Consider the following 19,511-nt stretch of genomic DNA (forward strand, 5'->3'; position numbering starts at 1 on the left):
ATGTATGTATTGTATGTGTGTATTAACATAGACCTTAGCCTATGCCTGCTATGTAGGCCTACATGCCACATGCAGATCTGCCACCAGAGGTGTCATGCCCATAAGGGGCACAGGGGCACGTGCCCCCTCAGGTGTGTCCTGGGGAAGGAAAAAAAAAAGAACATGACATGTTTTTGTTTAATTTGTTGTTATTGTTTCTCTGTAATACTACTAGACACCTACATACAGTGCCTTGCGAAAGTATTCGGCCCCCTTGAACTTTGCAACCTTTTGCCACATTTCAGGCTTCAAACATAAAGATATAAAACTGTATTTTTTTGTGAAGAATCAACAACAAGTGGGACACAATCATGAAGTGGAATGACATTTATTGGATATTTCAAACTTTTTTAACAAATCAAAAACTGAAAAATTGGGCGTGCAAAATTATTCAGCCCCCTTAAGTTAATACTTTGTAGCGCCACCTTTTGCTGCGATTACAGCTGTAAGTCGCTTGGGGTATGTCTCTATCAGTTTTGCACATCGAGAGACTGACATTTTTTCCCATTCCTCCTTGCAAAAAAGCTTGAGCTCAGTGAGGTTGGAAGGAGAGCATTTGTGAACAGAAGTTTTCAGTTCTTTCCACAGATTCTTGATTGGATTCAGGTCTGGACTTTGACTTGGCCATTCTAACACCTGGATATGTTTATTTTTGAACCATTCCATTGTAGATTTTGCTTTATGTTTTGGATCATTGTCTTGTTGGAAGACAAATCTCCGTCCCAGTCTCAGGTCTTTTGCAGACTCCATCAGGTTTTCTTCCAGAATGGTCCTGTATTTGGCTCCATCCATCTTCCCATCAATTTTAACCATCTTCCCTGTCCCTGCTGAAGAAAAGCAGGCCCAAACCATGATGCTGCCACCACCATGTTTGACAGTGGGGATGGTGTGTTCAGCTGTGTTGCTTTTACGCCAAACATAACGTTTTGCATTGTTGCCAAAAAGTTCCATTTTGGTTTCATCTGACCAGAGCACCTTCTTCCACATGTTTGGTGTGTCTCCCAGGTGGCTTGTGGCAAACTTTAAACAACACTTTTTATGGATATCTTTAAGAAATGGCTTTCTTCTTGCCACTCTTCCATAAAGGCCAGATTTGTGCAATATACGACTGATTGTTGTCCTATGGACAGAGTCTCCCACCTCAGCTGTAGATCTCTGCAGTTCATCCAAAGTGATCATGGGCCTCTTGGCTGCATCTCTGATCAGTCTTCTCCTTGTATGAGCTGAAAGTTTAGAGGGACGGCCAGGTCTTGGTAGATTTGCAGTGGTCTGATACTCCTTCCATTTCAATATTATCACTTGCACAGTGCTCCTTGGGATGTTTAAAGCTTGGGAAATATTTTTGTATCCAAATCCGGCTTTAAACTTCTTCACAACAGTATCTCGGACCTGCCTGGTGTGTTCCTTGTTCTTCATGATGCTCTCTGCGCTTTTGACGGACCTCTGAGACTATCACAGTGCAGGTGCATTTATACGGAGACTTGATTACACACAGGTGGATTGTATTTATCATCATTAGTCATTTAGGTCAACATTGGATCATTCAGAAATCCTCACTGAACTTCTGGAGAGAGTTTGCTGCACTGAAAGTAAAGGGGCTGAATAATTTTGCACGCCCAATTTTTCAGTTTTTGATTTGTTAAAAAAGTTTGAAATATCCAATAAATGTCGTTCCACTTCATGATTGTGTCCCACTTGTTGTTGATTCTTCACAAAAAAATACAGTTTTATATCTTTATGTTTGAAGCCTGAAATGTGGCAAAAGGTCGCAAAGTTCAAGGGGGCCGAATACTTTCGCAAGGCACTGTATGTAGGATGTTAATTTGAGGCAGTTTACTACAGCAGGAAAATAATCCTGCAGCAATAGGAAATATTATGTGGATTATAATTGATGCAATTTTTTGTAAGGAATGATACATTTTTTTGTAATTGAAAATCAAGTCTGTTATTTCAAAGTGGAAATGACAGACTTCAGAAACCTTTTTAAACCTCAAATACACTACAAGTGTTACATTTCCGGCATTGCAGGAAAGTTATGCTGCAACAGGGTGATCAAATTAAGTTTTTGGAAGCAAACCACTCGATTTCATCCCTACTTTATATCGTCATCGAACATGTCACCCTCCATAGGAGAGGGGGTGACCTCGACAATTTATTGTTAAAACGAGAGGCTGCCTGGATCTTTAATTTAAAGACCATTGTTCCTTTCGGTCTTAACATAGACTTTTATCTGAAGCCATTCTTGTGATTATTGTGATTTTACTATTGTAAATGTTTGTAGGCCTATGTAGCCAAATTGTATCTATGATCATATGCTATCCATTCATGTTTTTGGTATGTTATTTTTATATCTGAGAATTAACCAATGATATCAGGCCACACCCGGCCATGATTACAGACACCTGTGAGTGTCCTTTGACTCTATGTGAACAGCTTGTCTGTTAAAACTTTGGTTATTAAATTATTGCATCTGAGCTCCTAGAATGTGCACCTCTCCTTTAATTTTTCAAGTGATCAAATTAAGATCCTACTTCTGTAGCGATTTTATGAAGTTGGCTTTAGCTAGCCCAGATATGTTCCCAATCTCCCTACCTCATAACTAGCTACCAAGAAGAAATTTCAGGCTATCAAGTTAGAGTAGCTTGTCTAACTATCTCAGCTGGCATGCCTGCTGCCAAGGTTGGTAGACTAGAAAAGCAAGCAATTACTAAATGTACTGAATAAGACTCATTCATTTCAATATTTTACTCAGATTTGAGTAGAAATGCAAAGTAGCATATTTAGTTTATTAATAAAAAAAAAAAACACCAGTCAGTAGGATACAGACAGCTCAAGAGGTATGATTAGATATGCAGAAAAATAACCATGTTGTTTTTACATAGAATTAAGCATAATGCTTATGGCTCTCGATTGCAGAAAAAAAGCTGTTTCAGATGTTTGAAAAATTCTAAATTCTCCAAATTGGCAAATAGCTGAATTATTGGTGATAATGAACAAAGCAATGTTATACATTCCTAATTAATGACATAATTGCGTTCTGGGTATATTTTGTAAATTAGCTTTTATGATTTTATATTTATAGCCTTTCTCTGGCCGCCCACCCACCAGACATCCTCACATACTTTGTGCCCCCTCGGGTTTTTGGGTTGCATGACTCCCCTGTCTGACACAGAGATAGAAAGAGTGCAATTACTGAATAAGAACTGTTAAGATATAAGAAACGTTTTTCAATACATATATTGATTAGAGAGGGTTGGATTTGTCCAACATTGATCTAATTAGCATTTTTTTTCACCGGGTCAACTGCAACTGCAATATATATTTCTTCAATAAGTCATTGCTTATTGTCCTAACTCAATAGTACTCACCTCTGAGGGTTTTGCCCTCATTGGATGATCATTTATCCAGAGGTAAACAATTCGAACACACCATGTGAAACAAATGGGTTGGAAAAAAACAACACATGCATCATGAGAAAAGGTCAGATGGCTTTAGACACTCGTGAGTTTGCTCACCAGTTGCGCACAAAGCTATGTCAAAAACAATATTTACTCTCATAAAAATGCACATATGATGCTATATGGAGAGAGGGGCGGAGCAAAAACATTGGAATATAAACTGACCACAGCGTTACCGATTGACAGGCACACGAGAGAGACCACACTATAAAGACTGTTGCAACTTTGGCTTTGCTTATTAATAGATATCTGTTTGTTTCAAACAGAAGAAACACCTGCTGCCTATCATCTATTTCCTCAAATTTACCGACATGGACGTTTTAAAGTTTGTGGTTTTGATTGTTGCAGTTTTTGCGCAGGTTTACTGTGCCCTGGGAACCCCAACCAGCGACGATGGAGATATTTGGTCGATTGAAAACTGGCAGGTAAAACTCACGTCCCTCTTCTGAAGTGCATAGCTAGTTGGTTAGCAGCGAATGTTGTAGCGTCCTGCTACGTTTAAGCTATTATTTTTGGGTTTCACGTTTAGGACATCTTATATGGCAATGGTTGATAGAAGGCTTATGTTACTTATTCACTGTTACAATTATTGTTACAGAGGGATCCGTTGGAAAGTGGCTTTGCCTTCCGAGTGGCTGACCCCATCAAGAGGTCCAACTCGCGGAAGTTTCATGGACTAATTGGGCGAAGCTCAGGTCAATTCAACTTTCATATCTTTTAATTTGGTCTGGGTTTATTTTGTGTGTGGGGGGGTCATAGTAAAATGAGCTTGTAGGCTATAATGTATAGAAATGATAGAAATTTGAATGAATTAAACACATTTCATTTCCCAATTTAGGAGTCCCTCAACCGATTCGACTGGGGCAGAAAAGTAGGTTTTGAAAGCATTATTAATTAAATTATTAATTGGCCTGCTTTGGGCTATAGCCTATATTATGTATTTCTCAAATAAAATAAATATTGTGTGTGTGTTTCATCAGGAAATAAAGGAGAAATGTATATTGGACTCATGGGTCGAAGGTCCTCTAGTGGAGGTAGAGTCAAGCACCTTGCCAGATGATAAATGTTAGCTCTCATTCTTCAGAACAATTTCAATCTAATGTATTTATTCCATATTTGTTTTTTCCAGAGTCACAAGAGGAATGGAACAAGCCCCAGTATTACTAGAGATGAAGATATAACTTGATTATTCAAAGTTACTGTAATAATCAATGTTGCTCAAATTATTAATCTAGGTCAAAGCAATCCAATACCTGCAACAAAGCTTAATTGATGTAACATAAGGAATGTGTAATGAGGGTCAATAATTATTTGACCTGTGTTTAAAAACTGGGTCGGGGATTTGCTGCAACTAATTGACATGTTATGCCTTCCTTAACTGTATCATTCTGTACTCTTCTTTGCAATACAAGCCGCTTGTCATATTTTTGTTGTTGCATAATATTAATGGATTGTTGTGCATACAAACAGGTATATTTGTCTAATGTAAGATAATTCACACGCCCCATCACTGAAAGCATTACTGAACTTCAAGATTCATTAAAATTGAAAAGTTATTTGCTTTTCTGTGCTTCATATCAAATGCTGATAATTTGTCAGTGAACCCCTACAAATCTATGTGGCAAAGGCTCAATGCTGTTCACATTTCCTTAATAAAAACTATTTGTTCAATCAAGTGCACTTTTTGTAGTGTTCATTTGCTTTCAACTGTGTAGATTTACCAGATTGGTGCAGGCCATGGAGCGGAGATGAAATCACTAGACTGATCCATGCACCCGAGACAGCAACACATTGCAGTGTGTAGTGGCAATTGGTTGGGGAAACAGAGGATGCTGCCCAAGAAAGTTCAAAAAGAACACCTTGCACACAGGATCAAGACATTTTGGAGTTTAGATTTATTGGAGAGGAAGCAAGTACAAAAGCAGGTGCACACAACTTATCTACATATTAATGCTGTACAGAGGTACTGCTGACTGCTGTGTAGCGACAGTGGTCTTTGATAGCTTATTGAAGAACAAATGCTTGTATGAAGGTGAACATTATGACCACACACACTGGTTTCAGGTAAATGGAGCTGTTCTGGAGTTGCTTTCTATAGCTGCCATGACTGGCACAGGAGGAAGCGGCAAGACAACACAGCCCACAGCAACATGTTGGGAGGCAAAATATGAAAGGCAGAGGTAAAGGAGAATTGTTTTGGGGAAATTAACAGTTGACCTGTTGTAGCAGTGTTTTCTCTGGTTCCAATAAAATATACAGTGAAATGAGCTGCAAGTTGACCTGCAATAATACCTGTGTGATGTTAGGCCAAGTTAGCATCTATTCATGCCAAAGATGCTAACATTATACAGAATCTTTGAAGAACCATGAACTTTGCAACTAAATCAAAATCATACCCCAAAATATAGTGGACAGTGTACAATCTAGTTTTAGAGAGTCAAAATAAGGAAGTAAACAATCTGATGGGCAGGTATATTTCAAGGACTTTTACTTAACATTCAAAAGCAGAAGGAATGAATGAAGCCGGACTGGCCCAAAACTATTTTAACATGCAATTTAAATTGGACATTCAACACGAGTGCTTATATTCTGAAAATAATCATAACGCCATATTATTGGAGTATTAGTTTCCTAGTTCAACCTGGATCCATTGAAATATGGTGGTGAAATATACAGTCTATTTGGCAGCCTTGAAGAAATACCTCCTCTCAGATTCTGAGCTTGTTTTGTTTCTCCCCTATGACATACAAATACACGGATCAAATAGCTTATTTTTTTAAACACACAAGAAAGAACCCAGAAACACAACGGAATAAAAACTCAAAACTCTACACAATGATTAACACTATTTCAGAATGACAGTGAAGTTTGTCAATCCTTTATGGTGTTAATAAAGAGTTCACTTTTGACATATGGTCAGCAAAGGCCATTTCTTCTGCAACTATAAAGATGTGCACTTTATATATTTGTTGCCCTATTGTGGCTAGAAATTCTTGAGATGAGGGCCATACTTCGCTGTGGAAACTCAAAATCTTTATATACACACAGCAGATGGAGGTCATTTCTGGTTTCATCCCATGTATATGCACAATCAGTCTAACAGTCAGTAACATCCATTATTTTATCCTTATACACATAAACAGACATAAAATGGGTTGACCACAGCGCAAGACAAATAGTCTCTTTTGCTGTGTACTACATGCATTTGCCTGTTCCTCTGCAACATGTTAGAGAAAATCTCTTCCAATGACACGTTCAAATCTAGTTCTCAGTACGGCTAGGAAACCAGTCCTGCACATTTTAAAAACTTTCTTCAAATATACTTTGTCTTGCCAAACCTGTACTATAAAATCTTCTCTCCATCATTTAAATATATTGACAGCATGACTTGAACTTGACATCAAATTCGCACTTCGGCCTCAGGCAGAGCCTGACTCTAGAATTCCAGTTCTTCTCCTCCTCCCCCAAAGTGTTTACTTGTGCACTCTTCCTCATGGATTTAAAAGGAATGGATTGGGGTAAGGAACTTCCTCCAGCCAACGTTTTCACCAGTCCGATGCTTTTAAATACTTGAAAGAGTGCACACTGGAGAGAAGGGGAAGAAAGGGAATTGGCAATCTTTCAGGAAGCCAAATGTAAAATAGCTTAAAAAAGGACATTATCCAAAACAGCTTAAAACAGTGGTAAAACCAAACAGAAGTTTAAAAAATATATAAAAAAATAAAGTAAAATAAAGCCCAAACCAAACAGAAAATATTAAAGACAATCAAGACACATGGATACATTGTTGTGTTACCTCAACCCCTCCCCAGAAAGACAGCTATATTCCCATACGTACTAACTGACTGGCTCACTAGGTTAATACGGTTCTACTGAGAAGTTGTGTGAGGCAAGCTAGGGTCTGGATTCAAGCAACCCACCATCAGTATTCTTGTTGTTATTATGATCTACTACATAAGCCTGGTTAGGACTCTCAATAATCATGATCAATAATTCTGCACTAACACAGTGTACTGATCAAAAAGTTGTTTGAAGTAAACTATTCTGATAGTGAGCTTTGAACCCAGGTCATTGTGTTGGAGAGTTGGCGTGGTATGGTGTAGGGGGAGGGGTGTCCTATGTTCCTTTAGGTGGGGTCCACTTTAAGGCAGTGGGTTCAATAGTCTTGCTGCTGCCACGCTTGGTCTCCTTGGCTTTCCAGTCGTCGATTAGGTCCTGGAGGAGATAGTTAGCATATTAGCCTCAGAAGCCAAGGTTTGTCATGCTCCATTCCAAAACCTATGGAAGTTCTCCTCAGGAAGACAAAAAAAAAGGACAGACAACAGTGGTATAGATGGAAACTAGACATGTTGCCACTTTTCAAACCCATTAAATATTTAGCATGTTTCAGCTTATTTGATTTATTCATACCCAACTAACACAGCATAGACAAACTGACTGACACGGTAGAAAGAGAAACAAAGCAAATTTAAAAAAGCAACAAAAAAAAGCCTCTCCTGAGGGGAAACGTCACTTCTACTCAAAATCCAATACCAAAGTTCTCCAGACTTCCAATAGTAAAGTCATCGTGATGAGATTTGGAAGGATGGCTCCGTGAGGTTAGTAGCACGTTAGCACTGCTAGGCTCAATGATAAGTGGATGTCCAAGACAATATCGAGACTGAACTGACATCTAATGGAATAACCCAAACCCCAACTAATTCCACAGTTAGTTGGAGAAATGTCCTGGCCGTCATACTAAAATCAGAACTTGTTCTTGGCTGATTAAAGAATAAATATATGAAGAAATGGTAGGTGACATACCTGTCTCTTCAAGACCAGGTGCTTCCCTTTCCAGTACTTGAGCATCTGGAGGGACTGCAGGGTGCTGACGATGTCCACTGGGTTAACGGCTGTCTCCTGGCTGATCTCCTTGATGGAGATCTCCTTCCCCTGGAACTGGTTGAGGTAGCGCAGCAGCACCTCCTTCCAGTAGGACCTGTAGCTGATTAGGCCCAGGTCTGAGAGGGGCCGCTCTGGAGAGCCCACCTTCTCCTCCACCTTAGACAGTAGGTAACCTGGGAGAGGGCAGACCACACACAGGGTTACACAGAGACCAGGGTTAGGGAGAAACCAGGAACACACACGGGGTTACACAGAGGTCAGGTAGAGTTACAGAGAGACCACAAGGTAGTGGCTGTACTCACTGAAGTCAATCAGCATCTTTCCGTAGCCCTGCCTCATGTACTGTGGCATGGTGAGGATACAGGAGACATTGTAGTTCAGGAACGAGTTCTTCTCCTAAAATGGGAGGGCATAGACATTTCGAGTTTGAGAAAAGCAGTTTATAAATTAAACGTAGCATTATAACTACGACTAACTGGTTACCTTTGAGAAGTAGCCAACAAGATGGCAGCCGGTGTTGTCAGCCTCTGTCATGACGTAGAAGAGGAAGGGCTCCACGTCGTAGTATAGGGTCTTGTGGTCCAGGAAGAGCTTAGCCAGAAGGCACAGGTTTTGGCAGTAGATCTGTGGACGATAGGGTCATTTAGCAGGGCTATGGTCAGAGCAGGGTAGTCATAACATTCACAAGGCAGGATAACATTACATTCCTGGGACCACAGCAATCTCTCACCTTGTTCTTTTTACCGTCCACCTCAAAGACGGAGATGTTTCCCTTTCGATAGATCTCATCCCCTGGTGGGTGTTTCCAGACACACTTGGCCTGTACAGGGGGAGGAACAACACCGACCATCATATAAAAACCTATTCAGAACTGAGATCCACTCTGAAACGTCTGAATCCATCCATAAAGAACAATCAGAAAACACCGGAGAAACTAATTGACATGCATCAACGTTCTCACCATGTGCCGGCGCAGGATGGTCAGACTCTTCATGTACTTGAGGCAGAACTCACACATGTAGAGGCGTCCCAGGCGGGCGTACTCCTCGGGGTAGGGCGAGTGGTACCAGGTGTCCAGCTCGTAGCGGCCAAACACGATGGTCTTGATCATGTTGCTGCCCTCCGCCACCTGGCCCTGCAGCTTCTCCTGCAGCAGGCGGAGGACAGGGAGAGGGGACAGAAAAGGGAGGAGGAAGAGAGAGGTTTGACCAACGCAGCGAGGGAGAGGGGCAGGCAAAGCGCCACGGGAGGAGAACTCATTACTCTCCGTGGAAGCGACCAGAGATTACGCTTTCATTTAGAAAAAAAAGGTTAGAAATGTGTGTGGAAAGGATAAGAGAGAGCTTTGATTTGGAAGACTGAAAGGGCAGCCTCTTAAAGATATCGGCTAGAGTAAATCTAACTCAAAGAAAGCGAAGAAGACCTTCTCCATAAACTACCCGGTCTTGTAACTGACAACACCAGACAGTGTGAGTAGCCAGATTACCCAGAATGCTCCCCGTCTGGCACTGCCCGCCATAAACGGTGAGAGCTGGGCGTCGACTGGGCCCAGTCCAGACAGTCACTAGTACAGGCTCAGGAAAAGAAAGAGGAAAATGGGAGGAAGGGCGATGAGTTCTCTCTCTCTTACAAGATCCTCCGAAGCACGTGCCTGGGCTTTTCGAAAGAGCTCCAGGTCGTAATCACTTGTGATGTTCTCCAGGAGGGGCTCTCGGTTGTTGCCATGGGACTGCCGGTGATCCTGGGACATCAGAGAGGGAGAAGAAGCCTTTAACCTCAGAACAATCAGCACATCTCTTCAACCGGACACATTATTTACCTTCAACATATCTGTTGTCCGAACAGTTGTCAAACTGTGCTTGCGAGACACTTTTTAATATTGGAAGTATTATATTTGTTTACCTTTCGTATGGGATAAGAGTGTATTACAACGCGTAGGCTACAGCTTTTTCTTCTGACTAATGGAAAAGGGTCGTTTTTTCTTTCCTAGAGTTTGGATTAGAGGTCAGATCATCACACTCACCATGTACTGGTCTTTCTGCTCTTTTAGCAGACCCGAGTTCCTCTTCTTCCTCATTTCCGTCACCTTCTCCTTGTACCTCATCTGTCTCTCCGTTGGGGCCTAATCCATTATGCAATGTTATGAAACGGCCATGATACTGCCTTTAAATACAAATCCTATTTTGCGCCCTATTGCCTTTCTTGAAACATTTACTGCAAGGAGGGACAAATCCAAACCAAAAACAGTAGCGTAGTGATAAAATGAGATGGTCGACCAAATGAAAGGCCCAGGATCATAGTACCTGGTGACGGGTACCGTGTCTGTTCTCATCCTGCCGGTGGGACAGCGTCCGCTCCTCCACCTGTTTGTCACGAGAAGAGGCCCTCGTCTGTGAAGAGAAATCCCGTTTGGTAAGCCATCCCTACTAAAGATATGCCTACAGTATGTTGTTTTATTAAGGAGTAGGCAGACAGATTTCAGACACGGTCCAATAATCCCACACCTCAACACTAAAGCCAACTTCCAAGGTCTTGTAGATTTACCTTGCATTCATCTACAGAGAGGTTGTGGAAGAGAGGGCAGCCAGATATTGAGAAGTGCCTCTCATGTTTCCCTGTCAAATGGCCTGAAAAACAAATAAAACAGAACGTCAAGTGAAACAAATGCAGAACATAACAATTAACAGTGTGTGTTTTGAAGGTGTAGCGTTCTGAGGTCCACATTGCACAAAAAATAAACTATGTAAATAAACTGCCCTGCCCTCATTGACGGTGGAGCTGACAGTTAAGAATGAGATCATTTACCCAGGGAGTTGCAGCCTGGTGTGGGGCACTTCATGTTGAAGTTGTAACTCTCGTGGAAGCGGCGGCGCTTGGGCCTGTGGGAGAGGTCACTGCCAGAGTCTTTGAGTGACAGCTCCTTGGCCAGGCTCTCGTCATGAGAGGCGTTAGGGCTGGACACGTCAATGTCCGACTCCGATGAGAGGGCGTTCCCTGTTGGGGTGCGAGGCGGAGACTCGTCCTGGTCTGCTGCTCGCTTCAGGTCTGGAAGAGCCAACGGGGAGAAGAACACATGTAAAGGAATTGTTGTGTGAATTTAAAGTATGCTCTCTCTAATTCTCTCTCTCTCAGAGGAGGACCTGAGCCCTAGGACCATGCCTCAGGACTACCTGGCCTGATGACTCCTAGCTGTCCCCAGTCCACCTGGCTGTGCTGCTGCTCCAGTTTCAAACTGTTCTGCCTGCGGCTATGGAATCCTGACCTGTTCACCAGACGTGCTACCTGTCCCAGACCTGCTGTTTTCACTCCTGAGGTGCTGACCTGTTGCACCCTCTTCATCCACTGTGATTATTATTTGACCATGCTGGTCATCTATGAACATTTGAACATCTTGGCCATGTTCTGTTATAATCTCCACACTGCACACTTTTTTATTTTACCTTTCTTTAACCTTTATTTAACTAGGCAAGTCAGTTAAGAACAAATTCTTATTAATACAAAATAAAAAATTGAACCTTTATTCAACTAGGCAAGTCAGTTAAGAACATATTCTTATTTACAATGACGGCCTACCCCGGCCAAACCCGGACGACGCGGGGCCAATTGTGCGCTGCCCTATGGGACTCCCAATCACGGCCAGTTGTGATACAGCCTGGAATCGAACCAGGGTCTGTAGTGACACCTCTAGCACTGAGATGCAGTGCCTTAGACCGCTGTGCCACTTGGGAGCCCACATGATGGGGCTTAGTTCATATTTCAAGTGCCTGGCTTGTATCTAGAATTGTGAATGAGGACATTCCAACTATCTCACCACCCTCTCACAGTACCATGTTTATACAGTTTCAAGACACAAGATTTCATTTTGTTGTGATGCTGTTATACACACACACTATGCTACATATTTTTTGTCAATGTGATGCTTTTGGTGATGCATTTATTTTTCACAATTCTTGCACACCCCCTTCAGGTTTGGAAAAACATGCCTTGGGAGGTATGAAACAGGACAGGAGGGGATGATGACTCATCATGACAGCAAACACCCAATACATGATCGCATACAACGACCCCACCACACCAGCAACGGAAACCCAAAGGAATGAATAGGGATGGTAGCTACAAGCATAGGCTGCAATTTTCAACAGAACTGTCTGAGAAACATAACAAATGAGTGGAATAACATGTGGAGGACAACACAAGCTCAAATCATCTGTGTTTGAGGACACAAGCCCAAAACAAACTTAAAGATTAGAAAAGCACTGGTTGAGCATCACTGCCTCTTCGAAAACTTAAAATGATACAATGAAAATATAACATAAATAGCGCAGTGGGTGGCCAGCTCTCGGGTGTGGACAATGGAGCAGGGGGGAACTGTGAGAGAAAGTGACCATGCTGCCTCCTCCTCCTACCCTCCACATGCTGCTCCGTGTCCGACCCCGAAGAGCGACTCTGGCGCAGAGGGTATTTCTTGGGGGTGACCGGCGGCCCTTGCTGCAGACTACGGCTACGGGTCACACGCCGGGCAGAGAAGGTCACCACCTCTGCTGGGCTGATCTGGACAGGGCTGGAATCTAAAAACACATTTTTTTTAAACAGATGTCTACAGGGGTCTCTGGCCCTCAGCAGTAATGTAGCAGGCTAGGAGCTACAACTCTTGTCTCGTCAAGCAGAGACACGTACGTACGCTCCCTTAACAAACGGATTTGTTTCCACAACATAACTGACCAGTAGAGTACAGGCAACAAACAAAACATAGGCCCAAGCAGTAGGCTACTTGTTGTGTATAACAACTTAATAACAATATCAGTTCAGTTGTCAAATTGAGGACCAAGGGACATGCCAAGCTTTTTAAAAACCACATAGAATGCATCCAGTTTTTTTTCAATAACAAAAGGGAGTGGAAACTATATCATCCTCTACTCAAACCATGACTGCCAAACCGAATAGGGATCAGGGGGGATGACTGCTGTCTAAACCTATTCATAGTTTATGAGTTTGAATGCTGATATACAATGGCTATTGTACAGCAAGCGATAATAACCCATGAGCACATCTATGGGTATAGCTACAGACAGACAAAAGAGAACCCCAGCATTACATTCAGTATCTTCATTTTGAATCTTCTGACTTAGATTATTGTCATAACATTTGGTTCAATGACCTAGACTAAAAACTCATAGGGCTGGAATCCAAGGGATTCATATAGGATTCATAGTTATTCAGCAGGTTCTTGATGCAGAAACATAACAATATAAATATATTGGCCATCTCATGACAGTTCCATATCAAAACTGTATTGTTGGTTAAGGGCTTGTAAGTAAGCCACTGTAAGGTCTACCTACACCTGTTGTATTCGGTGCATGTGACAAATATTTGATTTGAAAAGGCATATTTACCTTGTGAGCTTTGGCTGAGTCGCAGCGATGCCCGGGTGAGGCGCGTGTTCCTCCGTGTTCTCCCATAGGTCTCGATTCGGTCTGTGTGCTCATGGTCAGCAGAGAAGTCTGAATCCTCAGTGCCGTCGGAGCTGCTCCCAGCATTCCTCTTTCATAGAACAAAAGGGAAGATCGGTCATCAGTTATGCACATCAGTAACATAAACATGACGATTATTTGGTTTGGTTCCTGTTAGCTTGTATGGACACAATGCTATCGTTGAATCTATTTATGATTATCACGAAGCATCACTTGTGTGCCCCAATCTTCCTATTACTTTCGTTGTCGTCTTCCAACAACATATGAGAGGAAAAAGCGCAATAGCCGCTCTAACTGCGACGTGAATAGGCTATATTCAGTAGCCTACAGTGCATTCGGAAAGTATTCAGACCCCTAGAGACTTTTTCCACATTTTGTTACGTTACAGCCTTATTCTAAAATGTATTAAACCGTTTTTCCCCCTCCTCAATCTACACACAATACCCCATAATGACAAGGCAACCTTTTTTTACATAAGTATTCAGACCCTTTGCTATGATACTCTAGCCACTTTAAACAATGCTACCTAATATAATGTTTACATACCCTACATTATTCATCTCATATGTATACGTATATACTGTACTCTATATCATCTACTGCATCTTCATGTAATACATGTATCACTAGCCACTTTAACTATGCCACTTTGTTTACATACTCATCTCATATGTATATACTGCACGCAATACCATCTACTGTATCTTGCCTATGCCGCTCTGTACCATCACTCATTCATATATCTTTATGTACATATTCTTTATCCCCTTACACTTGTGTCTATAAGGTAGTAGTTTTGGAATTGTTAGCTAGATTACTTGTTGGTTATTACTGCATTGTCGGAAATAGAAGCACAAGCATTTCGCTACACTCGCATTAACATCTGCTAACCATGTGTATGTGACAAATAATATTTGATTTGAGACTCGAAATTGAGCTCAGGTGTATCCTGTTTCCATTGATCATTCTTGAGATGTTTCTACAACTTGATTGCAGTCCACCTGTGGTAAATTCAATTGATTGGACATGATTTGGAATGGCACAAACCTGACTATACAAGGTCCCTTAGTCGACAATGCATAACAGAGTAAAAACCAAGCCATGAGGTCGAAGGAATTGTCCGTAGAGCTCCGAGACAGGATTGTGTCGAGGCACAGATCTGGGGAAGGGTACCAAAAAATGCCTGCAGCATTGAAGGTCCCCAAGAACACAGTGGCCTCCATCATTCTTAAATGGAAGAAGTTTAGAACCACCAATACTCTTCCTAGAGCTGGCCGCCCAGCCAAACTTAGCAATCGGAGCCTTGGTCAGTGAGGTGACCCCAAAGCCAACACCGCCTTTCCTTCCAGTTCTCTGCTGCCAATGACTGGAACGAATTGTACAAAAAAACAAAAACAAATTAATATCAATTAAAAATAAATAAATAAATAAAAATCGCTGAAGTTGGAGACTCATATCTCCCTCACTAACTTTAAACATCAGCTAACCGATCGCTGCAGCTGTACACAGCCCATCCAATCTACCTACCTCATCCCCATATTATTTTTATTTACTTTTTTGCACACCAGTACTTCTACTTGCACATCATCATCTGCACATCTATCACTCCAGTGTTAATTTGCTAAATTGTAATTACTTCGACACTATGGCCTATTTCTTGCCTTACCTCCTCACGCCATTTGCAAACACTGTATATAGACTTTTTTTCTATTGTGTTATTGACTGTAAATTTGTTTGTGTCGCACTGCTTTGCTTTATCTTGGTCAGGTCGCAGTTGTAAATGAGAACTTGTTCTCAATTGGCCAACCTGGTTAAATAAAGGTGAAAAAAAAAATGTGATAGGATATTTTCCTGTGTTTAGCCCGGACTGCATTCTCACCTGCAGTGAACCGCACCACGGTATGAATAGAATCGGACAGAGTACACCCTTCTTGAGCAAATCACGGTGCGTTGTTTAGTGTGCTTTCGAGTGCATATAGTAATCACACCAGTCCAAACAAGCCCAACTAAGGGGGTAAACGCACCAGAGGTCAGAAAAAACACACCAAACCAATTGTGTGAGAGCCCCCTACAACTGCAAAAACATGTGGCAAAGAAATGTACTTTATGTCCTGAATAGAAAGCGTTATATTTGGGGCAAATCCCAACACATCACTGAGTACCACTCTTCATATTTTCAAGAATGGTGGCGGCTGCATTATGTTATGGGTATGCTTGTCATCAGCAAGGACAAGGGAATTTTTTAGGATAAAATAAATGGAATAGAGCTAAGCACAGGCACAATCCTAGAGGAAAACCTAGACACTGGGGCAAATTCACCTTTCAGCAGGACAATAACCTAAAACACAAGGCAAAATATACACAATAATTGCTTATCAAGACAACATTGAATGTTCCTGAGTAGCCTAGTTACAGTTTTGACTTAAATCGGCTTGAAAGTTTATGGCAAGACTTGAAAATGGAATGCTCAACAACCACCTTGACAGAGCTTGAAGAATTAAAAAAAATAATCATGTGAAAATATTGCACAATCCAGGTGTGCAACGTTTTTTTTTATAGATTTACCCAGAAAGACACAGCTGTAATAGCTGAAAAATGTGATTCTAACATGCATTGACTCACAGGTGTGAATAATTCTGATTTCATTTTCAATAAATTTGCTAACATTTCTAAACTACATGTTTTCACTTTGTCATTATACTTATGGGGTATTGTGTGTAGATTGTGTGTAGATGGGTGAGAAAAAAAAAACATATTTAATCTATTTTGAATTCAGGGTGTCATGTGGAATAAGTCAAGGGTATGTGAATACTTTCTGAAGGCATTGTATGTTTTGAAACAAACTGGACTGGAATACTAACTAATACTCTACACAGAAAAAAAGTCCTAATCCAACAGCACAAGCACATAAAATACAAGAATCACCGAAAACATTGTTTACAAGCGTCAATGGTTTACATCTTGATTAATGTGGAGGAGGAGCATGTGTACAAGCAACACTTCCGTAGTACTTTTCCCACAATGCACCATGTCAAAACATTTACTAACAGTCAGAACTGAAATCCACTCCATAAATGTTCCAAAACAAACATGAACATGCAACGGACCATGCATATGTATATCAACATTACCATACTGTTACGTTGACAACTAGCGTAGCGAAAATGATTTCGAGATGAAAATGGTTTAACAATCTTGAGGGCACTATGTGTCTTTAACCAATTGCAAGTGAGGAAAGGCGGGACAGGAGAAAATTAAACCAATTGACACTATGTTATTCCTGAATCAATCCAATGAAATCGTTGTTTTGAGGAAGACAAGTATTTGCCTCACCACCAGCAGGATTCAACTAGCTTCAGCCAGAGAGGTTTGAACCTAGATAACACCTTTCCGTACACCCTGCGGGCCTGTTCCACCAAGCTTTTGGTTATATCACTGCTAGCTGGTGGTTCATCTGTAAGATAGATAACTACGTTAGATAGCTAAAGCGATTGTGAAATTATGTTCAAATGCGCCCCATCACTATAGCCATGAATGAACACACTCATGGATAGCTAGTTAGCATTAACTAGACAATTATCGCATCAGCTTGCCATGGCATTTGTGCTATTCTAAATGTTACACAAAATTGATTGTGCTATGCTTTAAGGCCAACCAGGGCTCAATTAGCTCCTATCTGTCACGTTATAGTGACATTTCGACATGATAGTAAGTTAGCTAAACAAATTGACATTAGATACAGCTAGCATGAGTCAGTCACCTGTATTTTACAACTACGTATATAAATAAACCAAATTCTTACCTTTCTCCGAGGCATATTTCACTTTAACGGTGTCTGTTTTAAGACGTTAGCTATCCCTTAGCTGTAAAAAATAAACAGCGTTTTAAAATGAAAATGCTCACTAATGAAACTGGTTGACTGGAGATGCCGCTCAACGTTTGTCTCACACTTCCGTGGTATGTTCAAGCAAGTCGACACGTTTCGGAATGTTTTGAAACGGTTCTACTGTTATTCAATTGGCCACTAGATGGCAGTGTTGTAACGTGTACATGATGGTCCCTTGTGTAAAGGCCCCTTGCTATCCGGAATCCATGGGAAGTCCCTACCCACTCACTACAAGTTGAAATGTAAGGTTAGGGTCTAGAGGTACGGACATCCCAAGGACCCCAGATAATGTACAGTGAAATACACTGACTCATACAGTTTACATAAAAATAGACTGTGTATTTTTTTTTCTGAGGTAAAATACAGTACAGTACACAAGATGAATAGTGAGAAGTTTGATGAGGATGTACATAGACCATTCATTCATCATAGAGCGCTGATTGAGTGTATATCAGGGGAGGTCTTGTGTAGCTGACCTCCCCTCCCCCACACACTCTGTCTTTGCTACTAAGTCTCACTCCCACTGAGTTCTATAGAGTTCTATACTGAACAAAAATATAAATGCAACATGCAACAATTTCAAAGATTTTACTGTTACAGTTCATATAAGAAAACCAGTAAATTTAAATAAATTCATTAGGCCCTAATTTATGGCTTTCACATGACTGGGAATACAGATATGCATCTGTTGGTCACTGATACCTTTAACAAAAAAAGTATGGTTTTGTATCAGAAAACCAGTCTGTATCTGGTGTGACCACCATTTGCCTCATGCAGTCCGACACATCTCCTTCGCATAGAGTTGGTCAGGCTATTGATTGTGGCCACTTCTTCAATGGCTGTACGAAGTTCCTGGATGTTGGCGGGAACTGGAACAGGCTGTCTTACACGTCGATCCAGAGCATCCCAAACATGCTCAACGGGTGACATGTCTGGTGAGTATGCAGGCCATGGAAGAGCTGGGAAATGATCAGCTTCTAGGAATTGTGTACAGATCCTTGCAACATGGGGCCGTGCATTATTATGCTGAAACATGAGGTGGTTGCGGCGGATGAATGGCACGAAAATGGGCCTCAGGATCTCATCACGTTATCTCTGTGCATTCAAATTGCCATTGATAAAAATGCAGTTGTTTTCATTGTCCGTAGCTTATGACTGCCCATACCATAACCCCACCACCACCATGGGGCACTCTGTTCACAAAATTGACAACTCGCTCACACAATGCCATCTGCCTGGTACAGTTGAAACTGGGATTCATCCGTGAAGAGCACACTTCTCCAGCTTGCCAGTGGCCATCGAAGATGAGCATTTGCCCACTGAAGTCGGTTTTGCGGCGGACTGCAGTACACGTGGTCTGCGGTTGTGAAGCCGGTTAGACATACTATCAAATTCTCTAAAACAACGTTGGAGGCAGTTTATGATAGAGAAATGAACATTCAATTATCTGGCAACAGCTTTGGAGGACATTCCTGCAGTCATTCAATTGCATGCTCCCCCTGTGTAATGATCATGCTGTTTAATCAGCTTCTTGATATGCCACAGTTGTCAGGTGAATGTATTATCTTGGCAAAGGAGAAATGCTCAATAACAGGGATGTAAAACCAATTTGTACGTAACATTTGAGCGAAATCTGCTTTTTGTCCGTATAGAACATTTCTGGGCTCTTTGGTTTCAGCTCATGAAACATGGGACCAACACTTTGTTGCGTTTATATTTTTGTTCAGTATATATGTAATTCTGTGCTCACCCTCCTTCTCTCCCTATAACAAT

At 41.4% G+C, this 19,511-nt stretch overlaps 2 protein-coding genes across 4 annotated transcripts; one reads left to right on the forward strand and one right to left on the reverse strand.

Moving 5' to 3' along the window:
* The first annotated feature begins 3,717 nt into the window (after nucleotides 1-3,717).
* Nucleotides 3,718-5,086, forward strand: LOC139364829 (protachykinin-like). Its single transcript, XM_071101962.1, has 5 exons — nucleotides 3,718-3,922; nucleotides 4,096-4,192; nucleotides 4,336-4,368; nucleotides 4,478-4,531; nucleotides 4,627-5,086. Exons 1-5 carry the CDS (start codon nucleotides 3,809-3,811, stop codon nucleotides 4,662-4,664), a joined length of 336 nt encoding a protein of 111 aa, XP_070958063.1. The 5' UTR covers nucleotides 3,718-3,808; the 3' UTR covers nucleotides 4,665-5,086.
* A 283-nt stretch (nucleotides 5,087-5,369) lies between these two features.
* On the reverse strand, nucleotides 5,370-17,826 carry LOC139364811 (histone acetyltransferase KAT7). Of its 3 annotated transcripts, none has more exons than XM_071101925.1 (14): nucleotides 17,655-17,826; nucleotides 13,775-13,922; nucleotides 12,788-12,949; nucleotides 11,187-11,426; nucleotides 10,926-11,008; nucleotides 10,685-10,771; nucleotides 10,405-10,503; nucleotides 10,012-10,122; nucleotides 9,343-9,528; nucleotides 9,112-9,201; nucleotides 8,865-9,005; nucleotides 8,684-8,777; nucleotides 8,301-8,554; nucleotides 5,370-7,712 (listed from the first exon to the last, which is right to left on the reverse strand). In XM_071101925.1, exons 1-14 carry the CDS (start codon nucleotides 17,667-17,669, stop codon nucleotides 7,614-7,616), a joined length of 1,809 nt encoding a protein of 602 aa, XP_070958026.1. In that variant the 5' UTR covers nucleotides 17,670-17,826; the 3' UTR covers nucleotides 5,370-7,613. The 3 variants fall into 3 exon arrangements, with proteins under 3 accessions (XP_070958026.1, XP_070958027.1, XP_070958028.1); XM_071101926.1 differs by having other exon boundaries at nucleotides 10,033-10,122; nucleotides 17,655-17,817; XM_071101927.1 differs by lacking the exons at nucleotides 10,012-10,122; nucleotides 10,405-10,503 and having other exon boundaries at nucleotides 17,655-17,817.
* Between the last annotated feature and the right edge of the window lie 1,685 nt (nucleotides 17,827-19,511).

Source organism: Oncorhynchus clarkii, chromosome 13 (genome assembly GCF_045791955.1).
Source record: "Oncorhynchus clarkii lewisi isolate Uvic-CL-2024 chromosome 13, UVic_Ocla_1.0, whole genome shotgun sequence".
NCBI lineage: Eukaryota > Metazoa > Chordata > Actinopteri > Salmoniformes > Salmonidae > Oncorhynchus > Oncorhynchus clarkii.

Coding starts and splice junctions, on each gene's coding strand:
- LOC139364829 (XM_071101962.1), top strand. CDS start 3,809: ATGGACGTTTTAAAGTTTGTGGTTTTGATTGTTGCAGTTTTTGCGCAG. Junction 3,923..4,095: donor GGTCGATTGAAAACTGGCAG/GTAAAACTCACG, acceptor TTATTGTTACAG/AGGGATCCGTTGGAAAGTGG. Junction 4,193..4,335: donor ACTAATTGGGCGAAGCTCAG/GTCAATTCAACT, acceptor TTCCCAATTTAG/GAGTCCCTCAACCGATTCGA.
- LOC139364811 (XM_071101925.1), bottom strand. Junction 12,950..13,774: donor ACTCAGCCAAAGCTCACAAG/GTAAATATGCCT, acceptor ATGTGTTTTTAG/ATTCCAGCCCTGTCCAGATC. Junction 9,202..9,342: donor CCATCCTGCGCCGGCACATG/GTGAGAACGTTG, acceptor CCCCCTGTACAG/GCCAAGTGTGTCTGGAAACA.